Here is a 14306-nt window from a genome sequence, read left to right on the forward strand (position 1 = left end):
AGACAGAACATATATCTTTTTTTTTAAGTAATGAAAATACAGTTCTCTACTTGGCAAAATGTGCCTGTAAAAAAACCCCCCATTTATTACTGTTGACAATTGGTAATTTACAGGAATGTTCGAAGGATAGACAGAAGATGAGATGTTATATCGATAAATGACTTCGAACCAAAATGAACGTTGATATTTACAGCTCACACAAATACATATCACATGGGGCTTCCTCGAAAATAATTTGGGCTTTTAAAAAAAATAAAATGCGGATCAAATATAATTCTTTACATTACACTGTTGCTTATAGCTAAAACCACAGTCAAATAGAGCAAGTTATGGAGTTTGTTTATTTATTTATTGGTTATTTATGAGAAAAAAGTTTTCAAATCTAAATGGTACCAATTTCAAGGAAATTTAAGTTTTTATTTTTATCTAAAAATCAAATACTTGATAAAAGCCTTTATTGCTTTGAAAGAAGTGACTTTGATTGAGAATGTTCATCAGAAGCTGTGCCATTTGTCAATTAAAAATAGCTTGCCCCCCCAAAAAAAAATCGTTACAATTTTGTGTGTAAGTGTTTTAGTAATGATTGTCAATTCAAAAACCCTTGAAACTGGCACCATCGCACAAAGTGGTACCAAAAAATGAAAACAAAAGCCCCAGGTTTGTCATCTCTGCTCTAGATAAAGGCTGGCACGGATTGGACAACCACAGATGGACTGGCCACCTGTTAAAAAAGAAGGGTAAAGATATGAGTTTTATTTCTGATTTAATCTAGTTAGCTACAGTTCATGTAATTAGAGACAGTTTTAACAAATAAATATAAATTAATTAATCTGAATACCTACCATTATGTCCTGCTCCAGATCCTTACATATCTGCCTCTGGAGAAAAACAACAACAACAACACAGACAGCATTGTTATTGTTTTACAGACTTCCACAAACTACATGTCTACACGAAATCAGTCTCTTACTGTAACTAATGGCTCTTCAATTGGTATCTAAATCAATGACCACATAATGAACCTAGCTCTCCAGGGCCCTGTCCAGAAAAAAAGCCCTGTACTTTCTCCCTAGACACTTGTAGAGATGTGAGAGGATAGGCCAGTCAGGTGTACTCCTCTAACTACTAACTAAATCAGTAACTCACCCCAGGTGTACTCCTCTAACTACTAACTAAACTAGTAACTCACACCCAGGTGTACTCCTCTAACTACACTAGTAACTCACCCCAGGTGTCCTCCACTAACTACTAACAATACTAGTAACTCACCCAAGGTGTACTCCTCTAACTACACTAGTAACTCACCCCAGGTGTACTCCTCTAACTACTAACTATACTAGCAACTCACCCCAGGTGTACTCCTCTAACTACACTAGTAACTCACCCCAGGTGTCCTCCTCTAACTACACCAGTAACTCACCCCAGGTGTCCTCCTCTAACTACACTAGTAACTCACCCCAGGTGTACTCCTCTAACTACACTAGTAACTCACCCCAGGTGTCCTCATCTAACTACACTAGTAACTCACCCCAGGTGTCCTCCTCTAACTACACTAGTAACTCACCCCAGGTGTACTCCTCTAACTACACTAGTAACTCACCCCAGGTGTACTCCTCTAACTACACTAGTAACTCACCCCAGGTGTACTCCTCTAACTACACTAGTAACTCACCCCAGGTGTACTCCTCTAACTACACTAGTAACTCACCCCAGGTGTACTCCTCTAACTACACTAGTAACTCACCCCAGGTGTAGGTCTTCAGGTTCTTCAGGTGGCGGACTCTGCAGGTGTACTCCTCTCCGCTGGCTGGTGTGAATCCAACACTCTTGGTGAGGTGGAACTGCCATCCCTGTTCGAAGGCCAGGTCTGTCTGCTTGGCGTCGGGGATCTCCACGCCGTTCTTCAGGAGCTGGATGCTGATGTCAGGGGGGTGGAAGCCACTCACGTGACAGATCAGGGTGTTCTTATCGCCAAAGTTGCCAGGGTTACGGCTGTACACCTGCACCTTGGGGGGAGCTGGTAGAAATACGAAAGGAAACGCCATAGGGAGATTCATAGGTTTTCATTAGTTTTAAAAGTGTTATTATTCCATTTGCAGGTATTGGAATACATAAATATAGTCCTTTACATTTCACACAGGTAGGCTATATATTTTAACAAAGTTATTTAAAAGTAAAGTACACTTAGGGACAAAGGTCTGTGAGTTATCAGACATTTATTATGGCCAAAGACAGCAGCCATTTCATTAAAAGTGAAAGTAACATCTGGAGGGGATTACCAGCCATAACAAAATGTGGCGTCATGTCATTGTCGGCCTGTACCAGGTAGGCTATAATATTACCTATCCACTGAAACAATCACTTAACGTTACATTTTTGATCAGGTTAAAAACCTTACATTAGGTTTACATTACATTAACTTTACATTAGGTGACATCACACTTCTCACAAAAATGTACAGGCATGCCAGCGAATTAGTTGAGGATTAAAAATCAATGATTAGGACGTAGAAATAATGATTATCTAGCAAAAAAAATGGCAAAAGGTTCATGCAAATTATTTAGCTAGGGCTCGAGGTTGTGGTGTCCTTCCTCCCACATGACATGACAATGTAGGTTTGACAAGAAACAGTGTTTAATAAACAAACCCCCCAAAAAACGACAGAAAAGTTATACGTTTGGTATTTAAATAAATATCCTAGTAAAAAAACGTAAAAATAAAATATAAACAGCGTACAAACAAACTGATGGTAAGAAATCGATAAAGACGTGCATTTCCAAACGTTGCGTTGACTTTATAAAACAAGATACTTACATTCTTTGGCCTCCACAGCGCTGTAAATGAGCCCAAGTACAACGATTGACAGAATAGACTTCATATTTGGTGTAATTCGGAATTATTCGTACTCAAATAAAATAGAGAATGGAAAGATCCGTCTGCCTGTGCCTGGCTGTGGAAATAACCTAACTGAAAGTAAGGCAGACAGTCATATAAATGCGCTCCAGGACCGCCTCCTCTCTATTTTTAAAAGCCAATCAAAAATGGTAGATTTCTGTTGTCAGGCTAAAGAAAGCCGCACAGGTTAAATAGTTTATTGGGGAGGGCTATAGTCTGGAAATAACCTGACATCCAGGTGAGTTACCATAATAGCAATTTCGATGTATGTCATGAGATATTATTATTTGACCATGCTGGTCATTTATGAACATTTGAACATCTTGGCCATGTTCTGTTATAATCTCCACCCGGTACAGCCAGAAGAGGACTGGCCACCCCACATAGCCTGGTTCCTCTCTAGGTTTCTTCCTAGGTTTTGGCCTTTCTAGGGAGTTTTTCCTAGCCACCGTGCTTCTACACCTGCATTGCTTGCTGTTTGGGGTTTTAGGCTGGGTTTCTGTACAGCACTTTGAGGCGGCAGGGTAGCCTAGTGGTTAGAACGTTGGGCAACTGGAAGGTTGCAAGTTCAAATCCCCGAGCTGACTGTCGTTCTGCCCCTGAACTAGGCAGTTAACCCACTGTTCCTAGGCCGTCATTGAAAATAAGAATTTGTTCTTAACTGACTTGCCTAGTTAAATAAAGGTTAAAAAAAAAATATAAATAGCTATAGGCTATATAAATAAATTTGATCATGTTATTTCACCTTTGCATCCATTTTGAGAATAAAAACATATAGAATAGAATAAATAGTTGTTTGGCCATTTCAATATTTTGTATCTCCATTGATCTAATTGTATTTGTATTTATTTAACTTTTATTTAACTAGGCAAGTCAGTTAAGAACAAATTATTATTTACAATGATGGCCTACCCCGGCCAAACCCGGACGACGCTGGGTCAATTGTGCGCAGCCCTATGGGATGTGATACAGCCTCGAATCGAACCAGGGACTGTAGTGACGCCTCTTGCATTGAGATGCAGTGCATTAAGACTGCTGCGCCACTCGGGACCACAAATATATGAGTAATTAGAGTGAAAAGTTGCTAGAATGGTTACACACCATTACTTAATACAATAGTACAATGCATGTATCTCTTTAAAAATATGTGTATTTATATGCTATTTTCAGATTTGATTGAACAGAGGGAGGATGACAGTGGGGAAAGATAGTTTATATCAGGTAGCACGCCGGATTTGAACCCAGGCCGACACCGTAGACGTGCGGCATAGACCACTAGACCACCCTAGGCCACAATACACATACCTCTTTTAATTAGGGTTTTTGTTTTGAGTTTTAGCATAAAGTTGAGCATTGTCTACTCAACCGCTTTAATAGTTCCCTGAAAAAAAAGACCCTTTATCAACAGTTAGTGGTGTGTTACGCTATTGCAGGTTTCACAGAAATCACGAGCCATGTCACATGACGAACGTTTACAAACCAACCCGGAAGTGGAGTGAACTGACGCACGTCAACCGGAACAGCTGTGCAAGGGCCCCAAAACAGAAAACATCAAGGCAGTATTTTAGTCTGAATTAAAGCTGGATCAAGATGACTACACCTGAAAAATACCCTAGGTCTTCAATTGAAGATGATTTCAACTATGGAACAAATGTTGCGACAGCGAGTGTGCAAATCCGGATGGGTAAGAGAAGACCCGTTGTAGTCTATTTACCTAGCTAGCCTAGCTGATGATGGTTGCTAACTAGCAAGCTAACTAGCAATCTTTTCAATATGTCTAGATCATACCTTGCCAAATGAAATAAACGATGTGACATTTATCGTGGTGGCAACTAACTAAATGACAGAATAAAATACATCTGCTGCTATAGAATTGAACTAAATAAATCATGATTTCAATAAGCCAACTTAGCTGTCTTATCTATTTATTCTCTCTCTCTCTCTCTCTCTCCCCGGAAAAGATTTCCTGCGCAAGGTATACACCATCCTTTCTCTTCAGATCATCCTGACCACGGCTACCTCTGCTCTCTTCATGTACTGTGACACCATCAAGGACTTTGTCCATTCAAGGTCAATTGTGAACTATTAGTAGGCCTGCGTAATTCAATGGGCATATCTGGGAAACACTGTGGTAGAAGGGTAATGAAGGGTGGGTATAATTTGTGGAACGTTCCAACAGGAATCTGTTCCAAAAAAAACGTCGTAAATAACAAGGCTGCCAACAAACAACACATAGAAAGTTGAATAGCGGCATAATAAGATACCGGGTAGAAAGGGTGGGCTATTTCATTAAGTTTTTCACTCGCCACGTTTATTTCCGAAAAAATATCTGTCCTCTCTCTGGTAGCCTACGGACAAACATTAAGAATAAGCTACGTGGTGAGTTGATGCCTAGTCGGCAACTAGTTAGCTAGGGGAATTGATCATGCTACTTTGTGTGCGTTGTTTGTTTGGCATCCTTGTACTTTACAAAGTTTTTGGATCAGATTCCTGTTGGAACATAACACAAATTATTACCTGGGTGATGATATTGGTATGATAGATATTAGTAAATGATACCCACCTGGGTAATGGTATTGGTATGATAGATATCAGTAAATGATACCCACCTGGGTAATGATATTGGTATGATAGATATTAGTAAATGATACCCACCTGGGTAATGATATTGGTATGATAGATATTAGTAAATGATACCCACCTGGGTAATGATATTGGTATGATAGATATTAGTAAATGATACCCACCTGGGTAATGATATTGGTATGATAGATATTAGTAAATGATACCCACCTGGGTAATGATATTGGTATGATAGATATTAGTAAATGATACCCACCTGGGTAATGATATTGGTATGATAGATATTAGTAAATGATACCCACCTGGGTAATGATATTGGTATGATAGATATTAGTAAATGATACCCACCTGGGTAATGATATTGGTATGATAGATATTAGTAAATTCAGATAGTTGAACTAGGGATGTAACGGTAATGATATTGGTATGATAGATATTAGTAAATGATACCCACCTGGGTAATGATATTGGTATGATAGATATTAGTAAATGATACCCACGTGGGTAATGATATTGGTATGATAGATATTAGTAAATGATACCCACCTGGGTAATGATATTGGTATGATAGATATTAGTAAATGATACCCACCTGGGTAATGATATTGGTATGATAGATATTAGTAAATGATACCCACCTGGGTAATGATATTGGTATGATAGATATTAGTAAATGATACCCACCTGGGTAATGATATTGGTATGATAGATATTAGTAAATGATACCCACCTGGGTAATGATATTGGTATGATAGATATTAGTAAATGATACCCACCTGGGTAATGATATTGGTATGATAGATATTAGTAAATGATACCCACCTGGGTAATGATATTGGTATGATAGATATTAGTAAATGATACCCACCTGGGTAATGATATTGGTATGATAGATATTAGTAAATGATACCCACCTGGGTAATGATATTGGTATGATAGATATTAGTAAATGATACCCACCTGGGTAATGATATTGGTATGATAGATATTAGTAAATGATACCCACCTGGGTAATGATATTGGTATGATAGATATTAGTAAATGATACCCACCTGGGTAATGATATTGGTATGATAGATATTAGTAAATGATACCCACGTGGGTAATGATATTGGTATGATAGATATTAGTAAATGATACCCACCTGGGTAATGATATTGGTATGATAGATATTAGTACATTCAGATAGTTGAACGCGTACTCCACTAGGGATGTAACGGTAATGATATTGGTATGATAGATATTAGTAAATTCAGGATGTTGAACGCGTACTCCACTAGGGATGTAACGGTAATGGATGAAAACCGTCATAAAAATAAATAACGCCAAAAAAAACGTTAAAATAGGCATACATTAATTATTATGGGGGGGGGGTGAATGTACGCCAATCCTCCACCCCCCCAAATAGCCCTATACACCAGCATTGTGCATGTATGTATATACTGTAAGGAGACTTGTATTTTGGCTACCCGATGACATCAAATGACTATTATACAAATCTCTCCAGCCTGGGTGTCAGTCTGTTTCTGCCGTGTTGTCAACTCCTCATGGGACTTTCAATGGAGTATGCAAGGGACAAGAGTCCTACCAGATGTGCAATAGTATACTCTGTCCCAACACGCTTCCTGGTTGGCTTGGTTCTGACTCTCTCATTGGTTCTGTACCCCCTCCAGTCCAGCGGTTGTGTTGGTGTCAGCCATTGGCTCCCTGGTGTTGATCATTGCCCTGGCCTTCTACAGACATCAACACCCCATTAACCTGTACCTGCTTGCCGCATTCGTAAGTTCTGGTTTGCACAAATTATGTCCCAAAATGGCACCCTATTCCCTACATAGTGCACTACTTTTGATCCAGGGCCCATAGGGTTCTGGTCGAAAGTAGTGCACTATATAGGGAATAGTGGCCCTGGTTAAAAGTAGTGCCACGATGTAATGAATTTGTTTAAGCTTAACATGGTTTTCTTTCTCTCTTTCAGACTCTGTTGGAGTCGGTGTCTGTTGCTACCGCAGGTGAGTTCTGCCTTTTGCTTGATGTTGATTCATCTGTTGAGAAGTTTTCTTATCTTTTTAGTTCAAAATATCCACCGCTTCTATATAAATTATAAATTATATTCACGTCTCAATAAATAATCAATTAGTTCATCTACTGTGAGACACCTGTGACCTCATTAGTAATATGATTATTCATAGTTTATTATTCCCCTCAGGAAATATCAACCCCCCCCCCTTACTGTGTTTCCATAGCAACACCACAGGCTTCACTCCCTGCCTGCATCCGACATGGCATCCTATTCACTATATAGGGAATAAGGTGCACTAATTAGTGCCCTTTATAGAGAATAAGGTGCACTAATTAGTGCCCTTTATAGGGAATAGGGTGCACTAATTAGTGCCCTTTATAGGGAATAGGGTGCACTAATTAGTGCCCTTTATAGGGAATAGGGTGCACTAATTAGTGCCCTTTATAGGGAATAGGGTGCACTAATTAGTGCCCTTTATAGGGAATAGGGTGCACTAATTAGTGCCCTTTATAGGGAATGGGGTGCACTAATTAGTGCCCTTTATAGGGAATAGGGTGCACTAATTAGTGCCCTTTATAGGAAATACGTTTCAATTTCAGACGCAGTCCTCGTTGTTTGTTCCCTCCTATACATTGTGAATCAGGCATGTGTTTGTGTTGTTGTCTCTGTAGTGACCTTCTATGAGTATTCCATCGTGCTCCAGGCCTTCTTCCTCACAGCAGCTGTGTTCCTTGGGCTGACTGCCTACACCTTCCAGTCTAAGAGAGACTTCAGTAAACTGGGAGCTGGGTAAGAGGCCTTAAACTCCTCTCATAGACACGGCTGTGTCTGAAATTAACACCCTCTTTTTCAACAGTGGTGCACTATGTAGGGAATAGGGTCACATATATATCAGATATATTACCTATTTATAATAGCTGTTACAGATATATTACCTATTTATTATAGCTGTTACACTGTTACAGATATATTACCTATTTATTATAGCTGTTACAGATATATTACCTATTTATTATAGCTGTTACAGATATATTACCTATTTATTATAGCTGTTACAGATATATTACCTATTTATTATAGCTGTTACAGATATATTACCTATTTATTATAGCTGTTACAGATATATTACCTATTTATTATAGCTGCTACACTGTTACAGATATATTACCTATTTATTATAGCTGTTACAGATATATTACCTATTTATTATAGCTGTTACACTGTTACAGATATATTACCTATTTATTATAGCTGCTACACTGTTACAGATATATTACCTATTTATTATAGCTGTTACAGATATATTACCTATTTATTATAGCTGTTACAGATATATTACCTATTTATTATAGCTGTTACAGATATATTACCTATTTATTATAGCTGTTACAGATATATTACCTATTTATTATAGCTGTTACAGATATATTACCTATTTATTATAGCTGTTACAGATATATTACCTATTTATTATAGCTTTTACAGATATATTACCTATTTATTATAGCTGTTACAGATATATTACCTATTTATTATAGCTGCTACACTGATACAGATATATTACCTATTTATTATAGCTGCTACAGATATATTACCTATTTATTATAGCTGCTACAGATATAGTACCAATGTGTTTTTAGAGGTTATTTCTAAACACCAAGCATGGTCTCAGCTTTGTTAGTGCTGTCTTGATGACAACGTCCACAGGAGCCACTAACACCCCTCCTTGATAAAGCTTCACCCACAACTGTATGGTTGTCAACTACAGACAGAGTGTATTAGGGTACCTGCTGGTTGAACGCTAGGGACAGAATCTGAATCTTCACTGTGTTCCAGACTGTTCTCCGGCCTGTGGATCCTGATCATCGCTGGTTTCATGAAGGTGAGTTTCGTCCTTTTTACAGTTTCTGTTTACTGTTAAAATTCTGTTTTCCTTCAGGTAGTGGTTACTACAGTAGAGGTGGTTTCTGGTAGTGGTTACTACAGTAGAGGTGGTTTCAGGTAGTGGTTACTACAGTAGAGGTGGTTTCTGGTAGTGGTTACTGCAGTAGAGGTGGTTTCAGGTAGTGGTTACTACAGTAGAGGTGGTTTCAGGTAGTGGTTACTGCAGTAGAGGTGGTTTCAGGTAGTGGTTACTACAGTAGAGGTGGTTTCAGGTAGTGGTTACTACAGTAGAGGTGGTTTCTGGTAGTGGTTACTGCAGTAGAGGTGGTTTCTGGTAGTGGTTACTACAGTAGAGGTGGTTTCAGGTAGTGGTTACTACAGTAGAGGTGGTTTCAGGTAGTGGTTACTACGGTAGAGGTGGTTTCAGGTAGTGGTTACTACAGTAGAGGTGGTTTCAGGTAGTGGTTACTACAGTAGAGGTGGTTTCAGGTAGTGGTTACTACAGTAGAGGTGGTTTCAGGTAGTGGTTACTACAGTAGAGGTGGTTTCAGGTAGTGGTTACTACAGTAGAGGTGGTTTCAGGTAGTGGTTACTACAGTAGAGGTGGTTACTACAGTAGAGGTGGTTTCAGGTAGTGGTTACTACAGTAGAGGTGGTTTCAGGTAGTGGTTACTACAGTAGAGGTGGTTTCAGGTAGTGGTTACTACAGTAGAGGTGGTTTCAGGTAGTGGTTACTACAGTAGAGGTGGTTACTACAGTAGAGGTGGTTTCAGGTAGTGGTTACTACAGTAGAGGTGGTTACTACAGTAGAGGTGGTTTCTGGTAGTGGTTACTACGGTAGAGGTGGTTTCTGGTAGTGTTTACTACAGTAGAGGTGGTTTCTGGTAGTGGTTACTATGGTAGAGGTGGTTTCTGGTAGTGGTTACTACAGTAGAGGTGGTTTCAGGTAGTGGTTACTACAGTAGAGGTGGTTTCAGGTAGTGGTTACTACGGTAGAGGTGGTTTCAGGTAGTGGTTACTACAGTAGAGGTGGTTTCAGGTAGTGGTTACTACAGTAGAGGTGGTTTCAGGTAGTGGTTACTACAGTAGAGGTGGTTTCAGGTAGTGGTTACTACAGTAGAGGTGGTTTCAGGTAGTGGTTACTACAGTAGAGGTGGTTTCAGGTAGTGGTTACTACAGTAGAGGTGGTTACTACAGTAGAGGTGGTTTCAGGTAGTGGTTACTACAGTAGAGGTGGTTTCAGGTAGTGGTTACTACAGTAGAGGTGGTTTCAGGTAGTGGTTACTACAGTAGAGGTGGTTTCAGGTAGTGGTTACTACAGTAGAGGTGGTTACTACAGTAGAGGTGGTTTCAGGTAGTGGTTACTACAGTAGAGGTGGTTACTACAGTAGAGGTGGTTTCTGGTAGTGGTTACTACGGTAGAGGTGGTTTCTGGTAGTGGTTACTACAGTAGAGGTGGTTTCTGGTAGTGGTTACTATGGTAGAGGTGGTTTCTGGTAGTGGTTACTATGGTAGAGGTGGTTTCAGGTAGTGGTTACTACAGTAGAGGTGGTGTCAGGTAGTGGTTACTACAGTAGAGGTGGTTTCAGGTAGTGGTTACTACAGTAGAGGTGGTTTCTGGTAGTGGTTACTATGGTAGAGGTAGGTCATTACCATTCTTTTCAACATCCATTATTTTTCTTCTATGTAGTCATTCCTCATTAACGCCTTGTCAGTCCGTCATCCATCTATCATCCGTCCATTCAGACATCCTTAATCTATCTGTCAGTCATCCATCTATCATCCGTCCATTCAGACATCCTTAATCTATCAGTCAGTCAATCCATCTATCATCTGTCCATTCAGACATCCTTAATCTATCCAGTCAATCATCCATCTATCATCCGTCCATTCAGACATCCTTAATCCACCCGTCTATCCACAGTTTAATCTGAGTCTCATCTCTCTCCTCTCCTCTTCCCCCCCCCCCCCCCCCCAGCTCTTCTTCCAGAACGACACAGTGGAGCTGTTGTTTGCTGGTGCGGGAGCTCTGTTGTTCTGTGGCTTCATCATCTACGACACCCACCTCCTGATGCACCAGCTGTCCCCTGAGGAGCACGTCCTGGCCTCCATTAACCTGTACCTGGACATCGTTAACCTCTTCCTGCACATCCTCCGCATGCTGGACTCCATGAAGAAAAACTGACCTTCTATTCCCTAATTTAGTACACTACACACTATTACCTAATTTAGTGCACTACGTTTTGACCAGGGCCCTGTATGAACGTAGTGCACCGTAAAGGGAATAGTGTGTGGTTTGGGACTCTGCCCCCGATTTAGGTGATCAGCTGCTTGGCTCACAGGGTGACTTGGGATCGATTCAGTTCTCAATTCAGTAACATTTTCTTGTAATTATGTATAAAATCCTCATAGAAAAGAAAATTGATATTTATCGATTCACCTCCCATGAATTGAAAACTGATTTGCCCTCCATCTCTGATAGCCGACCCTGCTGTAGATCCTTCCAGTGATTGTGAAACATGAACCCACGCCGTCTTAAGTTTAACCCCTGGAGATAATATTATATTATAACCTGTGCCATTTTGTGTTTTTTAAAGCATTTTGGAACTGGCTGTTTTGGACTTAATGCTGTTTTTGTTCTCATACTGTTTATTATTCTGAATGTAAAACAAACACAAAAAAAAATCATATTTAATTGTGTGTTGCTCGCTCAGTGAATGATTCCTTTCTGAATATTCAGGCGTACGGATTACGGAAGGTTGTGATGGTGTAAGAAAGCAGAACACATTTTTTTAGGAAAGTACTTCGTTCTACTTTAGTTTTAACTTCCATCCCCCTCGCTTGCTGGTATACTGAATAAACTGGCCATGATCATTGTAGAAAGACTTGAATAGTAGTCACAGTAAAGTTGTATAAAAATACACTATTCTCTACTATTGACTTCACCAGAGAAAATGTATCACATAGCAACCTATTCCCTATATAGTGCACTACTTTTGACCAGGGGGCGTGTCCCAAATGGGTCCCTATTCCCTATATAGTGCACTACTTTTGACCAGGGTCCGCATCCCAAATGGGACCCTATTCCCTATATAGTGCACTACTTTTGACCAAAGCCTTATGGGTCATTTGATGACAGAGATTTGATATGCCAGCAAACAGAGGGATCCTCTGGGACCAGGAAACATGTTCAACCAGTTAGCTGGTGGGCAGAACCATGTACAGTAGAACACTACCACATCAGATGTCAGGAAAGGGAATCTGAAGAACACGACAGGTCTGAACACCAAGAGGTTTCCATTAGACATCGTGTAAATACTAATGAAGAGATTTTACTAGGCTCTATATTCTGTTTCCTCAAGTCATTCATTTATTAACAAACCTGCAAGTTGCAATACAAATTGTCACGTGGAATGTAAAGTAGTTGCACATCTATTCGGTGAACTGTGAATCAACCGTCAATTGTATATGCTTTGATTTCTTGATTAAATTGTAAAGTGGAGTGTTTTAGATTTTCATGTAGGCACGTCTGCTTCCTCTAACTCAGTAGAACCAGTTATACCATTAGACCAGGTGAACACTCACCTGTATAGATCCAGTTATACCATTAGACCAGGTGAACACTCACCTGTATTGAACCAGTTATACCACTAGACCAGGTGAACACTCACCTGTATAGAACCAGTTATACCACTAGACCAGGTGAACACTCACCTGTATAGAACCAGTTATACCACTAGACCAGGTGAACACTCACCTGTATAGAACCAGTTATACCACTAGACCAGGTGAACACTCACCTCTACAGAACCAGTTATACCACTAGACCAGGTGAACACTCACCTGTATAGAACCAGTTATACCACTAGACCAGGTGAACACTCACCTGTATTGAACCAGTTATACCACTAGACCAGGTGAACACTCACCTGTATAGAACCAGTTATACCACTAGACCAGGTGAACACTCACCTGTATAGAACCAGTTATACCACTAGACCAGGTGAACACTCACCTGTATAGAACCAGTTATACCACTAGACCAGGTGAACACTCACCTCTACAGAACCAGTTATACCACTAGACCAGGTGAACACTCACCTGTATAGAACCAGTTATACCACTAGACCAGGTGAACACTCACCTCTACAGAACCAGTTATACCACTAGACCAGGTGAACACTCACCTGTATAGAACCAGTTATACCACTAGACCAGGTGAACACTCACCTATATAGAACCAGTTATACCACTAGACCAGGTGAACACTCACCTGTATAGAACCAGTTATTCCACTAGACCAGGTGAACACTCACCTGTATAGAACCAGTTATACCACTAGACCAGGTGAACACTCACATGTATAGAACCAGTTATACCACTAGACCAGGTGAACACTCACCTGTATAGAACCAGTTATACCACTAGACCAGGTGAACACTCACCTGTATAGAACCAGTTACACCACTAGACCAGGTGAACACTGACCTCTACAGAACCAGTTATACCACTAGACCAGGTGAACACTCACCTGTATAGAACCAGTTATACCACTTGACCAGGTGAACACTCACCTGTATAGAACCAGTTATACCAACCACTAGACCAGGTGAACACTCACCTCTACAGAACCAGTTATACCACTAGACCAGGTGAACACTCACCTGTATAGAACCAGTTATACCACTAGACCAGGTGAACACTCACCTGTACAGAACCAGTTATACCACTAGACCAGGTGAACACTCACCTCTACAGAACCAGTTATACCACTAGACCAGGTGAACACTCACCTGTATAGAACCAGTTATACCACTAGACCAGGTGAACACTCACCTGTATTGAACCAGTTATACCACTAGACCAGGTGAACACTCACCTGTATAGAACCAGTTATACCACTAGACCAGGTGAACACTCACCT

At 40.2% G+C, this 14306-nt stretch overlaps 2 protein-coding genes across 2 annotated transcripts; one reads left to right on the plus strand and one right to left on the minus strand.

The window, feature by feature from the left end:
• Positions 1-47: 47 nt before the first annotated feature.
• LOC110491889 (beta-2-microglobulin) lies at positions 48-2965 on the minus strand. Its single transcript, XM_021565712.3, has 4 exons — positions 2815-2965; positions 1745-2017; positions 843-878; positions 48-721 (listed from the first exon to the last, which is right to left on the minus strand). The coding sequence occupies exons 1-3, from the start codon at positions 2876-2878 to the stop codon at positions 865-867; spliced, it is 351 nt and encodes a 116-aa protein (XP_021421387.2). The 5' UTR covers positions 2879-2965; the 3' UTR covers positions 48-721; positions 843-864.
• On the plus strand, positions 2949-12892 carry tmbim4 (transmembrane BAX inhibitor motif containing 4). Its single transcript, XM_036956674.2, has 8 exons — positions 2949-3133; positions 4329-4579; positions 4857-4965; positions 7152-7257; positions 7454-7487; positions 8170-8287; positions 9335-9380; positions 11361-12892. The coding sequence occupies exons 2-8, from the start codon at positions 4486-4488 to the stop codon at positions 11565-11567; spliced, it is 714 nt and encodes a 237-aa protein (XP_036812569.1). The 5' UTR covers positions 2949-3133; positions 4329-4485; the 3' UTR covers positions 11568-12892.
• Positions 12893-14306: the final 1414 nt, after the last annotated feature.

The sequence above is a fragment of the Oncorhynchus mykiss genome, chromosome 15 (assembly GCF_057628025.1).
Source record: "Oncorhynchus mykiss isolate SJ-2025 chromosome 15, ASM5762802v1, whole genome shotgun sequence".
Classification (NCBI taxonomy): domain Eukaryota; kingdom Metazoa; phylum Chordata; class Actinopteri; order Salmoniformes; family Salmonidae; genus Oncorhynchus; species Oncorhynchus mykiss.

Bases quoted from the DNA above. Each gene is read 5' to 3' on its own strand.
- LOC110491889 (XM_021565712.3), bottom strand. From the start codon at position 2,878: ATGAAGTCTATTCTGTCAATCGTTGTACTTGGGCTCATTTACAGCGCT. The intron at 2,018-2,814 runs GTAAGTATCTTG...TATTTCTACCAG, and splicing joins CGCTGTGGAGGCCAAAGAAT to CTCCCCCCAAGGTGCAGGTG.
- tmbim4 (XM_036956674.2), top strand. From the start codon at position 4,486: ATGACTACACCTGAAAAATACCCTAGGTCTTCAATTGAAGATGATTTC. The intron at 4,580-4,856 runs GTAAGAGAAGAC...TCCCCGGAAAAG, and splicing joins GAGTGTGCAAATCCGGATGG to ATTTCCTGCGCAAGGTATAC. The intron at 9,381-11,360 runs GTGAGTTTCGTC...CCCCCCCCCCAG, and splicing joins TCATCGCTGGTTTCATGAAG to CTCTTCTTCCAGAACGACAC.